This window comes from Carcharhinus amblyrhynchos, chromosome 24, assembly GCF_965287045.1.
Source record: "Carcharhinus amblyrhynchos chromosome 24, sCarAmb.v2.hapA, whole genome shotgun sequence".
NCBI lineage: Eukaryota > Metazoa > Chordata > Chondrichthyes > Carcharhiniformes > Carcharhinidae > Carcharhinus > Carcharhinus amblyrhynchos.
In genome coordinates this window covers 7,582,149-7,600,703 of record NC_137347.1, presented here as the reverse complement: position 1 = coordinate 7,600,703, position 18,555 = coordinate 7,582,149, and the positions used below count along the sequence as shown (strand labels likewise).

Here is an 18,555-nt window from a genome sequence, read left to right as displayed (position 1 = left end):
AACTGGGCTGGATGTGCTGCATCTCCGGAAGGATGAGGGAAGAATTTAAACCGGGGCTTTTTGTCTGTGTAAACTGAGAGCGAGAGCAGCAGAGGAGGGAGTGAGTGAGGGAAGGAGTGAGTGAGGGAGGACGGAGTGAGTGAGTGAGGGAGGGAGTGAGTGAGTGAGTGAGGGAGGGGGAGTGAGGGAGGGAGGAGGGAGATGGCCAGGTTCCGCAGGAGGAGCTGCATCGCGCTGTCTCTCTTCAGCATCTTCCTCCTGGGCACCATGATGGCTCTGAGGACGCTGAGAGCCGCCGACGGCGCGGGGGAGCCGAGCCCCGGGCTGCAGCGGCCGCCCCCGGCGGCGGGGGCGGGGGGGGGTGGGGGCAGAGCGGGCAGCCGGCTGCCCCCCCCCACCGCCGCCGCCGCCCGCCTGGCCGGCTACCCGCCCGCCAACCCCGACCTGCACATCTTCTACTACGCCTGGTACGGCAACCCGCGCTGGGACGGCCGCTTCGTGCGCTGGGACCACCCGCTGGTGCCGCACTGGGACCCCAAGGTGGCGGCCAGTTACCCGCGGGGCCGGCACAGCCCGCCCGAGGACATCGGCTCCAGCTTCTACCCCGAGCTGGGCACCTACAGCTCCCGGGACCCCCGCCTGATGGAGCAACACATGAAGCAACTGCGCTCCGCCGCTCTGGGTAAGAGGCTGGAGCAGCTCACACTCAACCCAGCACTGTCACTCTGCCTTAACATGGTCAGCCAAAGCAAGCTAACAACCTGCACTGGAGAAAGTTGCTGAGATGTGCATGCAATTTTGAAGATGTATCATTGTGTTCATTTGTCTTTCATCCATCCTTGGCCACACAATCCATTCTCTTAAGAGTGGCCAGTCCACCTTCTCATGTTATCCGTCTCCCTTCTGCACCTTTCCCAAGTGCTTTTGACTTCCTAAGCAATAGGAGCAGGGGTAGGCCATCTAGCCCTTCGAGCCTGCCCCGCCATTCAATAAGATCATGGCTGATCTGAAGTGGATCAGTTCCACTTTCCCGCTTTCTCCCCATAACCCTTAATTCCCCTGTCTATCAGAAACCTATCTACCCGTGACTTAAATACATTCAGCGAGGTAGCCTCTGCCACTTCAACGGGCAGAGAATTCCAGAGACTCACCACCCTTTGAGTGAAGAAGTTCCTCCTCAACTCTGATCTAAACTGCAGCCCCTCCCCCCTTATTTTGAGGCTGTGCCCTCTAGTCCTGCTATCCTTTCTAAGCGGGAAGAATCTCTCTACCTCCACCCTATCCATCCCTTTCATTATATTATGTGTCTCAATAAGATCCCCCCTCAGCCTTCTAAACTCCAACGAGTACAGACCCAGTCTATTCAATCTCTCCTCATAGGCTAACCCCCTCATAGTTGCATTGCCCCCATCAAACAATCCCCCCCACCCCTCCATGTTCAAAATATGTCACCTTCCTTGATAAGGACGGCATGGTGGCACAGTGGTTAGCACCGCTGCCTCGCATTGCCAGGGACCAGGGTTCAATTCCCGGCTTGGATCACTGTCTGTGGGGAGTTTGCATGTTCTCCCCGTGTCTGCATGGGTTTTCTTTGAGGTGCTCCAGCTTCCTCCCACAGTCTCAAGATGTACAGGTTAAGTGGATTGGCCACGCTAAATTGCCCCTAATATCAGGGGGATTAGTGGGCTAAATACATGGGGTTTTGGGCATAAGGTCTAGGTGGGATTGTTGTCAGCACAGGCTCAATGGGCCGAATGGCCTCTTTCTGCACTGTAGGGATTCAGTTGCACCCCTTCCCTCAAACAATCTCCCCTCCATATTCAAAATATATCAGCTTGCTTGATAAGGATGGCATGGTGGCACAGTGGTTAGCACTGCTGCCTCACAGCGCCAGGGACCCGGGTTCACTTCCAGCCTTGGGTGACTGTGGAGTTTGCATATTGTCCCCGTGTCTGCTTATATTTCCTTCAGGTGCTCCGGTTCCCCCCCACACACACGGTCCAAAGAGGTGCGGGTTAGGTTGATTGGCAATGCTAAATTGCCCCTTAGTGGATTAGCAGGATAAATACACAGGTAAGGCCTGGGTGGGATTGTTGTCATTGCAGGCTCAATGGGCCAAATGGCCTCCTTCTGCACTTTAGCAATACTATTGGATATCACTGTGAGAAACAAGTTCCTCTTCACACCAGCTTTCTCAAGCACCCACTCGTCTGCCTGTCCATAACACACCCAATGTGCATCTGAGTCCTTTCATTTCAAATACCCTTGGCTGAGCCTTGTGTGTTGTATGTGTTGTATGTTTAATATCAATGTGGGTATATATATATATGTGGGTATGTATATATAGAGTGGATATAATTACACATGATAATAGTTACAGAGGAACATCACTCAGGTTTAACCATCTATCCACATATTTCACACGGGTTGTGCCTCAAAGAAACATAATGAGGGGTTTTGTTACAGAGTTTGATCACAAATGTGGGGATTAAAGTCTCTTAGCAATGAGATCAGTTTTGCTACATCTGAAGAGAAAAATTCCGACACAAGGTTTTTCAATAATAGAAAATGCTGGACTTCCTCAGCAGGTCAGGTAGCATCCGTGAATTGGGAAACAGAGTCAATGGGTAGGATTTTCCATACCCCCCGGAATGTTTTCCAATGGTGGAGGCAGCTCGCCATTGACTGCCGATGGGGTCTTCCAGTCCCTGCCAAAGTCAATGGCGTTCTGCACAGCCTGCCTGTCCCACTGCCAAGAAGCCTGCCATGGAGGGTTCTGATCACACTGAACCTTCAGTGGGATCCTGCTGGCGGGAAGGGCTGGAAAATCCCGTTCAATGTTTCAGGTCAATGACTTCTTATCAGAAGAGAGCAAAGTTAGAAATGTCACAGATCTTGAACAAGTGAAAGCTGGGGAGGGGGTGGAAAAAGAGCAAGGTTTGTGATGGGGTGGAAAACAGGTTGGCACGGTGGTTAACACTGCTGACTGACAGCGCCAGGGACCTGGGTTCGATGCCCGGCTCGGATCACTGTCTGTGTGGAGTTTGCATGTTCTTCTTGTGTCTGCGTGGATTTCTTCCGGGTGCTCCAGTTTCTTCCCAAAGTCCAAAGATGTGCAGGATAGATGGATTGGTCATGCTAAATTGCCACTTCGTGTCAGGGGTCCGGAAGGATAAATGCATGGGGATAGGGGCTGGGTTTATGGTCAGTGCAGGCACGATGGGCCTGAATGGCCTCCTTCTGCACTGTAAGGCTTCTATGATTCTAGGAGAGGTGAAATGACAAAAGGGTTGATGGTGCGGGGCCGAAGGGAGTGGAACAAGTAAAGAAACAAAAGTCACGTCTAGAGGAGGTGTGAATGGCAGAATGATGGACAGCTGCTGTCTGAAAGCAAAAATAAGGGGACATTGAGACTAAAACCAAAACCTGAAGAGAAAGGAAACAGAACATAGAACATTACAGCGCAGTACAGGCCCTTCGGCCCTCGATGTTGCGCCGACCAGTGGAACCAATCTAATGACCCTCTAACCTAAACTATTCCAATGTTATCCATATGTCTATCCACTGACCATTTGAACACCCTTAAAGTTGGCGAGTCCACAACTGCTGCAGGCAGGGCATTCCACGCCCTTACTACCCTCTGAGTAAAGAACCTACCTCTGACATCCGTCCTATAATTACCGCCCCTTAATTTAAAGCTATGTTTTATTAATTTAATTTGAAACGGAGGAAAAGATTATAGTCTGAAATTGTTGAACTCAATAGAAGGTTATACAGACAGTCTCATTGAAAGATGAGATGCTGTTCTTCTAGCTTATGTTAAGCTTCACTGGAATATTGCAAGAGGCTGAGGACAGAGAGGCGAGCATGACAACGAGGTGGAAAAGTTGTTATGAGAGGCAGCTGGAAGCTCAACATCACATGTGCAGTCTGAACGGAGGCCATCTGCAAAACGGTCACCCAAATCAGTATTCAGCCTCTCCCTTTGTAGAGCAGACGGCATTGTGAACAGTGAATGCTGTATATTAATTTGAAAGAACGACACACAACTTGCTATTTCACCTAGAAGGAAAATGAGGGGAGTGAAGTAAGGTGGCAGATATTCATCATTGCTGTTGCAAAAATGGTACTGTCGCTAGACTATTAATCCAGAAACCCAGCTAATATTCTGGGGACCTGGGTTCGAAACCCGCCACAGCAGCTGGTGGAATTTGAATCCAATAAAAAATATCTGGAACTAAGATGACCATGAAACCATTATCGATTGTCGGAAAGACCCGCCTGATTCACGAATGTCCTTTAGGGAAGGAAATCTGTCATCCGTACCTAGTCTGTCCTAGATTTGACTCCAGAGCTACTGCAATCTGGTTGATTCTCAACAGTCCTCTGAACAAGGACAACTAGGGATGGGCAATAAATGATGGCCAGGCAGTGACGCCCATATCCCATGGATTAAAAAAAAGGAGGCATGCATCAAGCCTTTAGATGACAGTATATCTTGAAGAACCTTGATCAAATGGATAGCACAGTGGTTAGCACTGCTGCCTCACAGCCCCAGGGACCTAGGTTCAATTCCAGCCTTGAGCACCTCTGTGGAGTTTGCACCTTCTCCCTGTGCCTACATGGGTTTCTGCTGGGTGCCCTGGTCTCCTCCCAAAGCCCCAAGATGGGCGGATAGGTGGATTAGGTATACATGCAGGGTTACGGGGGTGGGTTTGGGAAAGATGCTCTTTCGGAGAGTGGGTGAAGATTCGATGGACCGTGTGGCCTCCTTCTGCACTGGAGGGAATCTATGGCTCAAGCAACAATTAGATATGTAAATCACAACCAAAAAGAAAGACATGATATGAAAACATCCATTTCCCTAAAAATTAGAGAGGCTGGAAATATAATAATTTCAACTTTTGAGGGAGGAGGATCTGGTACTGCAAGGTTGGCTACAATCCTAAATGAAATGTCACTTATAAAAGAAATGCTGATTTTGATGGGTGTAGAAATGGGATCAGTACGTGCTGTAAGGTTAGACCATCAAATCCACAAACTGACAGTATCACAATTTGTGCTGTTTGAGATAATTGTCTGAGAAAAGGGCTGTCAACGAAACAGTGCCTTAGCTTCGCGAAAGTTTTGAACTGAAAAAAGAAACTATAATGCCATCATTTGTAAAACAATGAATAAACAGTAAACCGAGGATTCATAAGCGCTGCCCATCCTGGGGAGGACGAGCTCAGAGAGAAGTGTGTGGATGGTATGTAAAGCAGTATAGATCCAGAGAAAATGACTAACTGCTAAGGCATCAGTCAATTATTCTGTCTTCTTCACCACTTCCCTTTCAAGCATATTTCCAATTCATTTTGCAAAGTTCACTTGAAGTGTATTGCACAGGGAGAAGGTGACAACCGTAGTTACCAACTGACTGGATTAGCTTGGCTTAAACTAACCATTAGTGAGACATGGAAGTAATACTGATGGCTGGGTGTGATTGCCAGTTTGGGAGTGCTGATTCGGTTTGTATGTGCTGAATACGTTGTTTAAAGAAGAGTGAATTATAGCTTCATACAATGCAGAAGGCGGCCTTTCGGCCCATCAAGCATGTGCCAGCTTTGCAAGTGGTTGGTCAAGTATTCTATCTTCTTCACCTTGGGTGGCACAGTGACGCTATGGTTAGCACTGCTGCCTCACAGCACCAGGGACGCAGGTCCAAATCCAGCCTCAGGCCACTGTCTGTGTGGAGTTTGCACATTCTCCCTGTGTCTGCGTGGGTTTCCTCCGGGTGCTCCGATTTCCTCCCACAGTCCAAAGATGTACGGGTTAGGTGGATTGGCCGTTCTAAATTGACCCTAGTGTCAGGGGGATTAGCAGGGTAAATAATGGGGGGGGGGTTACAAGAATAGGGGCTGGATGGGATTGTGGTCAGTGCAGACTCGATGGGCTGAATGGCCTCCTTCTGGTCTGCAGGGATTTTATGATTCTATGAAGCAACCTGAATCATTTAGCACTACATTGTAGGAAGATGGGTCTCTACAAAAAAAATTACAGGGAGTGGTAACCCTAACAGTTTGGAGTAATAGTGAGACACAGAGAGAGGAAAGTGGATGATCACCCTTCCACATCCCACTGGGGTTCAGATAGAGGCATTTCAGAAAACCCCGGGGACCGGATTTCTTTTGTGGTGGAGACACAGGGCAGGTTCATTTCCACATCTCAAACCCAGCCCTGACGGAATGTAGAAACATGAGCAGAGGGTATCTGCCAATTGAATGGGGGATGGTCCTCCAACCAGTTTGTAGCCGGCATTGGGAGGAAGCGAGAACAGAGGTGGGTCACTGGAAATGCGGACCACATTCTGACTTGCTGGGTAACTTTAAACTTGAATCATAGAAACCCGACAGTGCAGAAGGAGACCATTCGGCCCATCGAGCCTGCACCGATCACAATCCCACCCAGCCCCTATCCCCGTAGCCCCACATATTTACCCTGCTAGTTCCCCTGACACTAATCAACCTAACCTGCACATCTTTGGACTGTGGGAAGAAACCAGAGCACTCGGTGGAAACCCGCACAGACATGAGGAGAACATGCAGACTCCGGGAATCGAACTTGGATCCCCCAGTGCTCAGAGGCAGTCATGCCAACCACTGTGCCACCTCTTTCTATTGAAAAATGGAAAGTACAGACTTTCCACATTTCGGAGGGCAGGCGGAGACTTGGAAGCCAGGGGAAGGTAGGAAAGTGAGAATTGTTTGAAAAAATGTTGAGTTTTTCTGTGATGGGTTTGCTCCACTGAAACTCATCAGTCGAATTTCTCCGTTCAAAATGCTGCTGACCCTGTTTTTTATTGGGCAGCTTCTGGAGGCTGCCTGGCCCTGTGAGAATTCAAAGACAACTTCCAAATGAGTTCTTTAATTGTCTCAGTTGGTTTGATCTTTACTGTGGACAAGTTCACTAGCTCACCCTTCACTCACCTTCACAAAAATCACATGGGGCAGAAATGGAGGCACAAAGGATGGAGGCCCTATTTTTTGTTTTTTTTTGAGAAGTTTTATTCATTAATAGGATGTGGGTGTCGCTGGCTGGGCCAGCATTTATTGAACATCACTAATTGCCCTTGAAGGGGCACATTGCTGTGGATCTGGAGTTACATTTAGGCCAAACCACGTAAGGTTTCCTTCTCTAAAGAACCAGATGGATTTTCATCACAATTGTTTCATAGTTATCATCAGACTTTCAATTCCAAATTTTCATTGAATGCAAATTTCACCATCTGCAGTGGCAGGATTTGAACTCAGGTGCCCAGAGCAATGGGGATCTCTGGAAAGCGAGTCCAATGACAATACCACAATGCCACTGCCTATCCACTTCCATTCTGCCCTTTCCCCACCAGGGAAGAGCCAGTGGGAGTCAGCAATTATTAATGTTAATGTTATAATCCTATCACAATGAATTGCATGCTCTCGTTGCCAGTGAGAGCAGCTATTACTAATTGGAAAAAGGTTTGGGCATTATTCTTAAGTATTTGTAAGAACCAGTTTCCACCTGTTTGAGGGAAAGAAGGAAGAGGGAGTGTGTTCTCTGGATTTCATGAATGAACCTGTGTTAAGGAAAGAATTGACTCCAGGTTCTTCCTGTACTCTGATGAGGGAAGGCAATGGTCTCGCTAAACTATTCATCTGGAAACTCAGCTAATATTCTAGGGACCCAGGTTCGAATCCCGCCACGGCAGGTAGTGCAATTTGAATTCAATAAAAGATGTCTGGAATTAAGAATCTATTGATGACCATGTAACCATTGTCGATTGTCAGAAAAATCCATCTGGTTCACTAATGTCCTTTAGGGAAGGAAATCTGCCATCCTTACCTGGTCTGGCCTACATGTGACTCCACAGCAACGTGGTTGACTCTCAACTGCCCTCTGAAGTGGCCTAGCAAGCCACTCAGTTCAAGGGCAACCGGGGATGGGCAGTGAATGTTGGCCCAGCCAACGATGTCTATTGTCTGATAAATTAATGAAAAAATAGAATGAGAACTGGGCTCTAACAGGCTGTCCAGCATTGCCTAGCTAAGGCACAGGAGGGTGAAAGTGCAGGATCGAATCCACAAGCACAGCCCCAATTTAAAATAATCACCAAAAATAATTAAATCGGGAGATTTGTAAAAAAAAGATCTTCGCAGAGCATGTTAAATTTTGGAATATGCTACTGCAAGTCATTGTTGGGGCAAGAACCACAACACAAATTCTGTTAAAAGAAAATAGCAAAAAGTAAGTAGGAGAAAATAGTAAAAGGGAGAATGTAGGTCGTTGGAGAAATGTCACTTAAGTGTAGCAGTTGAAAGGCAAGGGAATAAGAGCCACTGGCAGTCCTAAAAGTGTTTAGTGTATTTAAAATGTTGGAGCCAAGGTGAAATCATTGCCAGGGCAAGATTACAGCAGATTACAGAGTGGGCCAACAATAGACTGGGGCTATGACAGCGTAGTATGTATATTACTGGACGACTAAAGGCCAGGACTAATGATCCATAAACGTGGGCCCAGATTCCACCATTAACAGCTGGGGAGAATTTAAATTCAGTTAATTAAATAAGTCTGGAATTAAAAGCTTGTCTCATGAGACAGCGCGGATCATTATAAAAACCCATCTGGTTCACATGAGGACAAGAAATCTGTTTTGTTGCCCAGTCGGACCTATACATCACTCCACGCCTTACAGCAATCTGGTGGACTTTTAACTGTCCTCTGAAAGGATAACAAATTACTCAGTTGCTTTCAAGAAGGTAGTTCTCCAGCACCTTCCCGACACTATTAGGAATGGACAATTAATGCTGGCCTTACCACCCACGCACATTTCCTTTGAATGAAAAAGAGAACACTTGAGACCAGATGTTAACTCCTGAAAGGCCGGTGAGGTGTTTACGTAACATATAAAAGACTTGAATTTACAAAGTGCTTTTCTTGACTACAGGACACCCCAAAGCACTCTACGGAGTGTTGTCACTGTTTCGGGAAATAGGATAGCCAGTTTGCACATAGCATAGAAACTAGAAGCAGGCCATTTGGCCCTTTGAGCCTGCTCCACTATTCATTTTATATATGTAGAATAGAATCTCTACAGTGCACAAGGAGGCCATTTGGCCCATTGAGTCTATACTGACCACGATCCCACTCATGCCCTATCCCCAAAACCCCACGAATTTACCCCACTAATCCCCCTAACTCCAAGGGGCAGTTTTAGCATGGCCAATCGACCTTACCTGCACATCTTTGGACTATGGGAGGAAACAGGAGTACCTGAAGAAAACCCACACAGACATGGAGCGAATGTGTAAATTCCACACAGACAGTGACCCGAGGCTGGAATTGAACCCGGTTCTTGGTGCTGTGAGGCAGGAGTGCTAACCACTGTGCCACCATGCCGCCCATGGCTGGCCATCAAATTCAATATCCCAATTCCTCCCTTCCCCCTCCCCACCATATTAGGGACGCACGATGTTGAAATGGTGGCGCGGGCTCGTTGGGCCGAAGGGCCTGTTTCCCGTGCTGTGTTGTTGTTCTTTGTTCTTTATATCCCTTAATCCCTTTAGCTCTATATCTATACCTTCTTGAAAACACACAATTCTTGGCCTCAACTATTTTCTGTGGTCGTGCATTCCACACATTCACCACTCTCTCACAAACAGCCGTGTAGCAATGGTGAGATAATTTGTTTTTGTGATCTTAGTGGAGAGATGCATGTTGACCAGGACATCAGGAAGAATGCACCTGCTGACCTTCAAAATGTGCTATGGGATTTGTTTTGTATCCACTTGAGAGTTTGGTTTGATGTCTCACCTGCAAGATAGCACCAACCTGGCATATAGTATTCCCTCAGTATAGCACTGGAAGGTCATGCTGGATCAGAGAGCTAGAGCTCTCAATCCTGCAGTGCTTTTCCTGGGGATCAGGTGCTTCAGTACTCTAATGAGTTTCTGGACTCTCAACCAAGTTTCAGGGAAAACATTGCTTTATTGACCGCTCCGGCTCTTCTGTCAATGGAACAATATTTACAAAAGATAAAGAAGTTTCAAGTGCTTGAGGTTTCAACGTATAGATATTTTAAAGGGCCTGGGTTATTGACATTTGTATTGGCCCATCGTAAAATGGAGTTTTATTAAAATGGAAAGTTATCTTTTTAAAGTTTTTTTAACACATCCTGTTGTCACTATGGGTTCATTTGTTCTATCTAGTGTGACATGGATGAATAGACATGGACATGCCATAGTTTAGCATAGGAAACTTGGGGAGCCATAGAGGGATGTGGGGATAATATCATGGCAAGGACGGAGAATTGTAGAGGCATAGAGAACTGCTGCGAGCATGAGGTGACAAGGATGAGGCGCAGGAAGTATGAGGGGTGTGAGAGCTGAGGGTTAGAGGGCCTTTCTTCAGAACGGAGCTGATGTCCCACAGCATGAAGATGGCCCTTTTAAGTGCCCCCGTTTACACCTGGAAGCCCCTATGGGTGGCTCCGAACTCTTTCCCAGGTCTGCTGACCTGACCTGTCCCCACAAGGAAAATCCCGTCTTTCCTGGTGTTTCATAAGAACATAAGAAATAGGAGCAGGAGTAGGCCATCCAGCCCCTCGAGCCTGCCCCGCCATTCAATAAGATCATGGCTGATCTGTCACTGCTCAGTTCCACTTTCCCGCCCTCTCACCATAACCCTTAATCCCCTCTCCTATCAAAAACCCATCAACCCGCGTCTTAAAAATATTTAGCGAGGTAGCCTCCACCACTTCAACGGGCAGAGAATTCCAGAGATTCACCACCCTTTGAGTGAAGAAGTTCCTCCTCAACTCCGTTCTAAACCGCCCCCCTTTTATCTTGAGGCTGTGCCCCCTAGTCCTATTGTCTTTTTTGAGCGGGAAGAGTCTCTCCACCTCTATCCTATCCATCCCATTCATCATCTTATACGTCTTGTCTTATTCCTCTGAGGCAGGTGGGCCAAGCCAAGACTTTTCCTGATTCCCACTACCCGCTGTCAGGATAAAAATCCAGCCTGATAAGAGGGGAAAGATTCCAGTTTGAAGTCAGATCCTTTCGGATGACTGAATGAAGAACTTCTCATGTTTCAGCGTTCACGGTACTTATGGTACGGTAAAGGTGAATTCACCATTGTCCCAGATTTAACCTGAGGATCACCACACCTCAGGCGAGGGGCCAGGTTGAGAGAAGGCGGGGGCAGTCGCCCTCCCGAGAGTCGGTGTGTAACATGCTACCCCTGATTCCCAAACTCCCGCTGCCATTTAATGCTCACCTGAGTGTTGATTGGCAGTGGGTGGGACTCACATCCAGCCACTCAGAGCTGGGGCATACACCAGATGGGGAGGGAGTCCCAGAGCTCCAAGGTGCCAGAGTGAAGTGCGCCCCAACTCTGAGGTGGCTACAGAGTGGACCCTCACCACCATATCCCACCCAAGATGTCAGTCTCTCGCACCCATACTCTTGCCCGCAAACCTAATAATTGAGGCTGGGTGGATAAACGCCCTTAAGTGGCCACTCAAGGACTTTAATAGATGATAGAGTGGGATTCCCACCTGATGCCCTGCCCACCCAAGCACGAACTTGCATCTGGGTTTCTGCAGGCATGTTCCCATCTGTTCAATTTTACGTTCCCTCCCCCATATAGGTATCATTCACACTGGGCAAATGTTGAGTACAAATGTTGGGCACTTTGTGCCACAAATTGTTGTGATCCAGAATGCATCAACTGTAAGGGGAGTGGATTTCTCGCTGCCTCGGAAGAGCAGCCAGCATAATTAAGGCCCAAATGTTGAGTACAAATGTTATGAAGAGAGGCTGAATAGACTGGGTCTGTACTCGTTGGAGTTTAGAAGGATGAGGGGGGATCTTATAGAGACGTATAAGATAATGAAGGGGATGGATAGGGTAGAGGTAGAGAGATTCTTCCCGCTCAGAAAGGACAGCAGGACTAGAGGGCACAGCCTCAAGATAAGGGGGGGGTGCAGTTTAGAACGGAGTTGAGGAGGAACTTCTTCACTCAAAGGGTGGTGAATCTCTGGAATTCTCTGCCCGTTGAAGTGGTGGAGGCTACCTCGCTAAATATATTTAAGACACGGGTAGATAGGTTTTTGGTAGGCAAGGGAATTAAGGGTTATGGGGAGAAAGTGGGAAAATGGAACTGAGCCACTTCAGATCAGCCATGATCTTATTGAATGGCGGGGCAGGCTCGAAGGGCTAGATAGCCTACTCCTGCTCCTATTTCTTATGTTCTTATGGGCCTGTACTCGTTGGAGTTTAGAAGACTGAGGGGGGATCTTATAGAGACTTAAAAGATAATGAAGGGGCTAGATAGGGTAGAGGTAGAGAGATTCTTTCTGCTTCGAAAGGAAACCAGAACTAGAGGGCACAGCCTCAAAATAAGGGGGGGGGGGGGCGCAGTTTAGAGTGGAGTTGAGGAGGAACTTCTTCACTCAAAGGGTGGTGAATCTCTGGAATTCTCTGCCCATTGAAGTGGTGGAGACGACCTCGCTAAATATATTTAAGTCACAGATAGATAGGTTTTATGATAGACAAGGGAATTAAGGGTTATGGGGAGAAAGTGGGAAAGTGGAACTGATCCACTTCAGGTCAGCCATGATCTTATTGAATGGCGGGGCAGGCTCGAAGGGCTAGATAGCCTACTCCTGCTCCTATTTCTTATGTTCTTATGTACAGCGCTGTTTCAGCAGCAGGAGCAGCAAACCAGAATGCAAATAGTAAAACAGACTAGGGTGTTGCATGGCTAATGGTTATTGTGGCTAGTGTAAAGCGAATCAGATCTCGGGCTTAAAGGGGTTGGTCCCCTGAGATACTGAAATAAACGACCGAAGGATGGTCACAAGTTTAAAAAAAAAGGTTTCGAAAAATTATCAGAATGGAAAAGAGGAATTAATAGCAAAAGACGGAATAATGAGAATGGGATCATGCAAAACAAACGGGAGAAATAAATTAATGAGGACACACGAGCGAGAAGAGACATAGAAATTGGGTTTTGGAGGCCCTGTTTTCATTCAGAACAGCTCAGGAGATTGATCATTGTGGTTAAAATGGAGACTAAACCATTGAGGCTCACATCAAGCGTAGAAGAGTGTCAGTATTGCGTTGTTCACTTGGCAGGGGAAAGCCTGCTCGCTTGTGACTAATTAATGTTCCATTTACCCAGAGGTGAGCAAACTGCGCAACGCCACTTGCAAAATGGTGATAAATTGCATGAAACCAATTTTCTCCAGACATGAAACACCTAATGGGCTACAGTTTGTCAAAGATTACTTCAGGCAGCGTGCCATAGAGTGGGATTTCACTCCACACCTCTTCAGATTGTCCCCTGCTGGAGGAGTCAGTCCGCACCGTAACTCAGATATAATAGGACAGCCAGAGTGATGGGTATGGAACTGCCACAGTTTAATGTAGTGTCCTGGTACCGAGTGGATTAGCATTAGTACAAGTTCATACAGGAAGACGAATAGGAGCAGATTGCAACGACAGGGAGAATTACTGAAGATCACAAATTCAGAGTCGGCAAAGCAGAAGAAAGAACAAACATTTAAGCAAAAGTAATCTGTCACTCCAGAAATCTGCTGAGAACACCTGTGAAATAGAGCCCCAAGTACATGGACACAAATATTCGCCAAGCAGCATTCGTAGCCACACTGCAAGTTGTTGTGGTCATGCAGAACCAAATAGAGGCCATTCAGTCCATAATGCTGGGGACGATTCTTTGAAAGACTATCCAATTAGTCCCATTGTTTCCCCAAAGCCCTTTTCCAAATGTACATCCAATTCCATATTGAAAATTGCCTTTCAATTTGATTTTGATTTGATTTATTATTATCACACGTATTCGTATTTTTGCACGCTATACAGACAATGCATACCGTTCATAGAGAAGGAAAGGAGAGAGTGCAGAATGCAGTGTTACAGTCATAGCTAGGGAGTAGAGAAAGATCAACTTAATGCAAGGTAGGTCCATTCAAAAGTCTGACAGCAGCTGGGAAGAAGCTGTTCTTACATCGGTTGGTACGCGACCTCAGACTTTTGTATCTTTTTCCCAAAGGAAGAAGGTGGAAAAGAGAATGTCCGGGGTGCCTGGGGTCCTTAATTATGCTGGCTGCTTTTCTGAGGCAGCAAGAAATCCACTTACAGTTGATGCATTCTGGATCACAACAATTTGTGGCACAAAGTCATTTCTCCTCATTCCACCCGTGGTATTTTTCGACAGTTACCTTAAATCTATGTCCTCTGGTTATTGACCTTCCTACCAGTGGATCCGTTTCTCCCCAGTTACTGTATCAAAATTCCCTCAAGACAATGCTGTAAGCGTGGAATTTTTGTACCGGTAGAGATGTATTTCCCACGCGTGCTTACATTTGTTAAGTACAATGAAGAAATGGTTTTTGAAAGTTGTGGTGGCCCATTCCAAGATGGATTCCAAGCTCTTTACTGAAAACTAAAATGGTCACTCTGAAACAGTAAATAGCCTCAAAGAAGCTACTTTTGTCACCATAGTTTCAGCAGAAACTTTAATTTTACCGCACTTTCAAAGGAGTGATGGAGGGAGCAGCATGAAGAGAATTCCCCCAGCACATTTGCCTTGCCGGTATATGTCCCTTCTGTGACTAATATTATCTGTCATATTATAATAATATTAACATATAAAAAATATTGATAGGTAGAGGGATCTGGATGTACAGGTACACAGATCACTGAAAGTGCAACGCAGTTGGAGAAGATAGTCAAGAAGGCATACTACATGCTTGCCTTCGCCGGCCAGAGTTTAGAAATTAGTAAGTCCTATTGCAGCTTTCTAGAACCTTGGTCAGGCCGCACTTGGAATATAGCGCTCAATTCTGGTAGTCACACTACCAGAAGGATGTGGAGGTTTTGGAGAGGGTGCAGAAAAGATTTACCAGGATGTTGCCTGGTATGGAGAACATTAGCTATGAGGAGAGGTTGGAGAAACTTGGTTTGTTCTCACTGGAGGTTGAGGGGGCGACCCAATAGAAATCTACAAGATTATGAGGGACATGGACAGAGTGGATAGTCAGAAGCTTTTTCCCAGGGTGGAAAAGTCAATTACCAGGGGGCATAGATTTAAGATGCGAGAAAACAAGGTTTAAAGGAGATGTATGTGGCAGATCTTTTACACAGAGAGTAGTGGGTGCCTGAAACTCGCTGCCGGGAGAGATAGTGGAAGCAGATTCGACAGCGACTTTTAAGGGGCATTTTGACAGTTATGTATATTAATAGGATGGGAATAGAGGGATATGGTCCCTAGAAGGGTAGGGGGTTTTAGTTCAAGCAGGCAGCTTGGTTGGTGCAGGCTTGGAGGGCTGAAGGGTCTGTTCCTATGCCGTAATTTTCTTTGTTCTTTGTTGCTTGTATCTCTCCTGGTTCTGTGGAGATTGATTTGTAATTCTAGATCTTCAGATATTAATTTAAGCAAGCCATTCCCCAGGGAGACCAAAGCAAACAAAGTCTCCATCCCACTGTTTACTAAGTTGTGGAGAGTGAGAAGATTGCTTCAACTTCAGGGGGGAATATAGCCTCTAATTTTTTATCTTCCAACACTCCTTGAGTGACTCCTGTCTCAGCCATGGCTCGGTCACCAGCACACTTGCCTCTGAGTCAAAGTTTGCGGGATCAAGTCTCACTCCAGAGGCGTGAGCACATAATCTAGGCTGACACTTCAGCGCAGTGCTGAGGGAGTGCTGCAGTGTTGGAGGTGCTGTCTTTCAGGTTACACCGAGGCCCCACACGCTCTCTCAGGTGGGTAGAAAAGATTTTATGGAATGGTATCCATCAGGGGAGTTCTCCCTGGAACCTTGGCCAATATTGATTTTGATTTGATTAAATTTATTATTGTCACATGTATTAACATACAGTGAAAAGTACTGTTTCTTGTGCGTTATACAGACAAAACATACCGTTCATAGAGAAGGAAAGGAGAGAGTGCAGAATGTAGTGTTACAGTCATAGCTGGGTGCAGGGAACGTAATGTAAGGTACGTCCATTCAAAAGTCTGACGACAGTTGTTCTTGAGTCAGTTGGTACATGACCTCAGACTTTTGTATCTTTTTCCCAATGGAAGAAGGTGAAAGAGAGAATGTCCGGGGTGCGTGGGGTCCTTAATTATGCTGGCTGCTTTGCCGAGGCAGCAGGGAGTGTAGACAGAGTCAGTGGATGGGAGGCTGGTTTGTGTGATGGATTGAGCTACGTTCATGACCTTTTGTAGCTTCTTGCAGTCTTGGGCAGCCCAGACCAAGCTGTGATACAACCAGAAAGAATGCTTTCTATGTTGCATCTGTAAAAGTTGCTGAGAGTCGTAGCTGACATGCCAAATTTCCTTAGTCTTCTGAGATAGTAGAGGCATTGGTGGGCTTTCTTAACTATAGTGTCGGCATTGGGGGGGAACCGGGACAAGTTGTTGGTGATCTGGACACCTAAAAATTTGAAGCTCTTGATCCTTTCTGGTTTATCCCTGAAACAATGCCACAAAACCAAATCATCCAATTATCTCATGGCTGTTTTCTCTGTGAGCAAGCTAATTGCTCATGTTCCTTTATCACTATGGGGTAGTGATATTGTCATTGGACCAGTGATCCAGAAACCAAGGGGAATAATCTGTATCCCACCATGGTAGATGGTGAAGTTTGAATTCAATAAAAATCTGGAATGAAAAGTCTAATGATGACCACAAAATCATTGTCGATTGTTGTAAAGATCCATCTGTTTCACTAATGCCTTTTAGGGAAGAACACCTGCCGTCCTTACCAGACCTGGTCTAGATGTGGCTCCACATCCACAGCAATGTGATTGACTCTTAAATCCCCTCTGAAATGGCCAAGCAAGCCACTCAGTTCAAGGGCAGTTAGGGATGGGGAACACATGTTGACCCAGCCAGTGACATATCATCCCACGACTGAATAATAATTCTTAAAAACTACTCAAAGAAAGGGCTGGGTTTTCTTGGGTAAAGATGGTGGTGGGATCTGGATATCTCTCCCCCATTTCAGATACAATGTTTGCTGATAGAGGCAAGGGAACAGGGTGTGATTCACGCAGGAGGGAAACCCAACTCAGCAGGACCATTTGCACTGAGTGCTGAGTTTGATCAGACCCTGTGTTGGCTGCGGTAAGGACCTTACTCTGCAGCGTCAACTGATGGAGTTGACATAAACGCCCTTGAAGGGCGGATAAGGTCAATATAACTGTCATTATCCAAAAAGATTTTAAATCCCCACTCTTTAAACAGTAAAACTAAACCCGGCTGCAGCTGTCAGTTAAATCTCTGCTGGCCAGTCGCTGTGTAAAATCTGTTTGAGCAGTTCCAATAAAACTCTTTATCGGCATTCCATAGGCCAGAATTTTATACTCATCCACTGCTGGGGGGCATTCCTGCCCGCATCGACCATGCAAGCACTTTTACACTGGGCTGGGCAAAACCTCAGACAAGAAGCCTGCCCTTGCTCCAGTTAAGACACAGTGGTTAGCACTGCTGCTTCACAGCACCAGGGACCCAGGTTCAATTCCCAACCTGGGTGATTGTCTGTGCAGAGTCCGCACTTTCCCCCTGTGCCTATGTTGGTTTCCTCCCACAGTCTGAAAGACGTGCCGGTTAGGTGCATTGGCCACGCTAAATTCTCCCTCAGTGTACCCGAACAGGCGCCCGAGTGTGACAACTAGGGGATTTTCGCAGTAACCTCATCGCGGTGTTAATATAAGCCTACTTGTGACACTAATAAATAAACTTTCAACCCTATAACAAACGTGGCCAAACAAGGACCACCATTTTAAGAACGTAAGAACTAGGAGCAGGGGTCGTCCATCTGACCCCTCGAGCCTGCTCCGCCATTCAATAAGATCGTGGCTGATCTTTTTGTGGTCTCAGCTCCACTTACCCGCCCGCTCACCATAACTCTTAATTCCTTTACTGTTCAAAAATTTATCTATCCTTGCCTTAAAAACATTCAATGAGGTAGCCTCAACTGCTCCACTGGGCAAGGAATTCCACAGACTCACAACCCTTTGTGTGAAGAAGTTCCTCCTCAAGTAAATCTGCTTCCCCTTCATTTCAAGGCTGATAGGAGGAGTTATCGGCCATGGGGATAGCCCAGAAAAGTCCAGGCCTGATTCTTGGGCAGAAAGGTGTGATGGGGGCACTTCTATATTAGAAGCCCCCTTCTGACTGCAGCCAGCCAATCTGATTGGCTGGCAGATTTCTAAGGTGGGACTTTCACTCGAGTGAAGAGCAGAGGTCCAGCCTGAGGCCACTCAATCCTCACTCAAGCACGAAATGACTGCGGGTGATTCTTCAGATCATGGGAAATCTGACCCTGCCATCTGGAAAATTCAGGCTGTAGGATTCTAGAACATTTACGTCACAGAAAGAGACCACTCAGCCCATCTTATTTGCACCGGTTGAAAAGCAAGCCACCCAGTCTAACCCCACTTTCCAATATTTGGTCCAGAGTGCTGCAGGTTACTTGAGGTGCATATCCAGATATTAATTAAATGAGTTGAG

At 46.6% G+C, this 18,555-nt stretch overlaps 1 protein-coding gene across 1 annotated transcript in view; it reads left to right on the top strand.

The window, feature by feature from the left end:
- Window positions 1-201: 201 nt before the first annotated feature.
- Window positions 202-18,555, top strand: part of LOC145357760 (glycoprotein endo-alpha-1,2-mannosidase-like protein) — a 53,971-nt gene continuing 35,617 nt past the window's right edge. Inside the window, exon 1 of the mRNA XM_080211225.1 lies at window positions 202-682. Coding sequence (XP_080067351.1) covers window positions 202-682 — 481 coding nt within the window. The remainder of the gene's footprint in view (window positions 683-18,555) is intronic.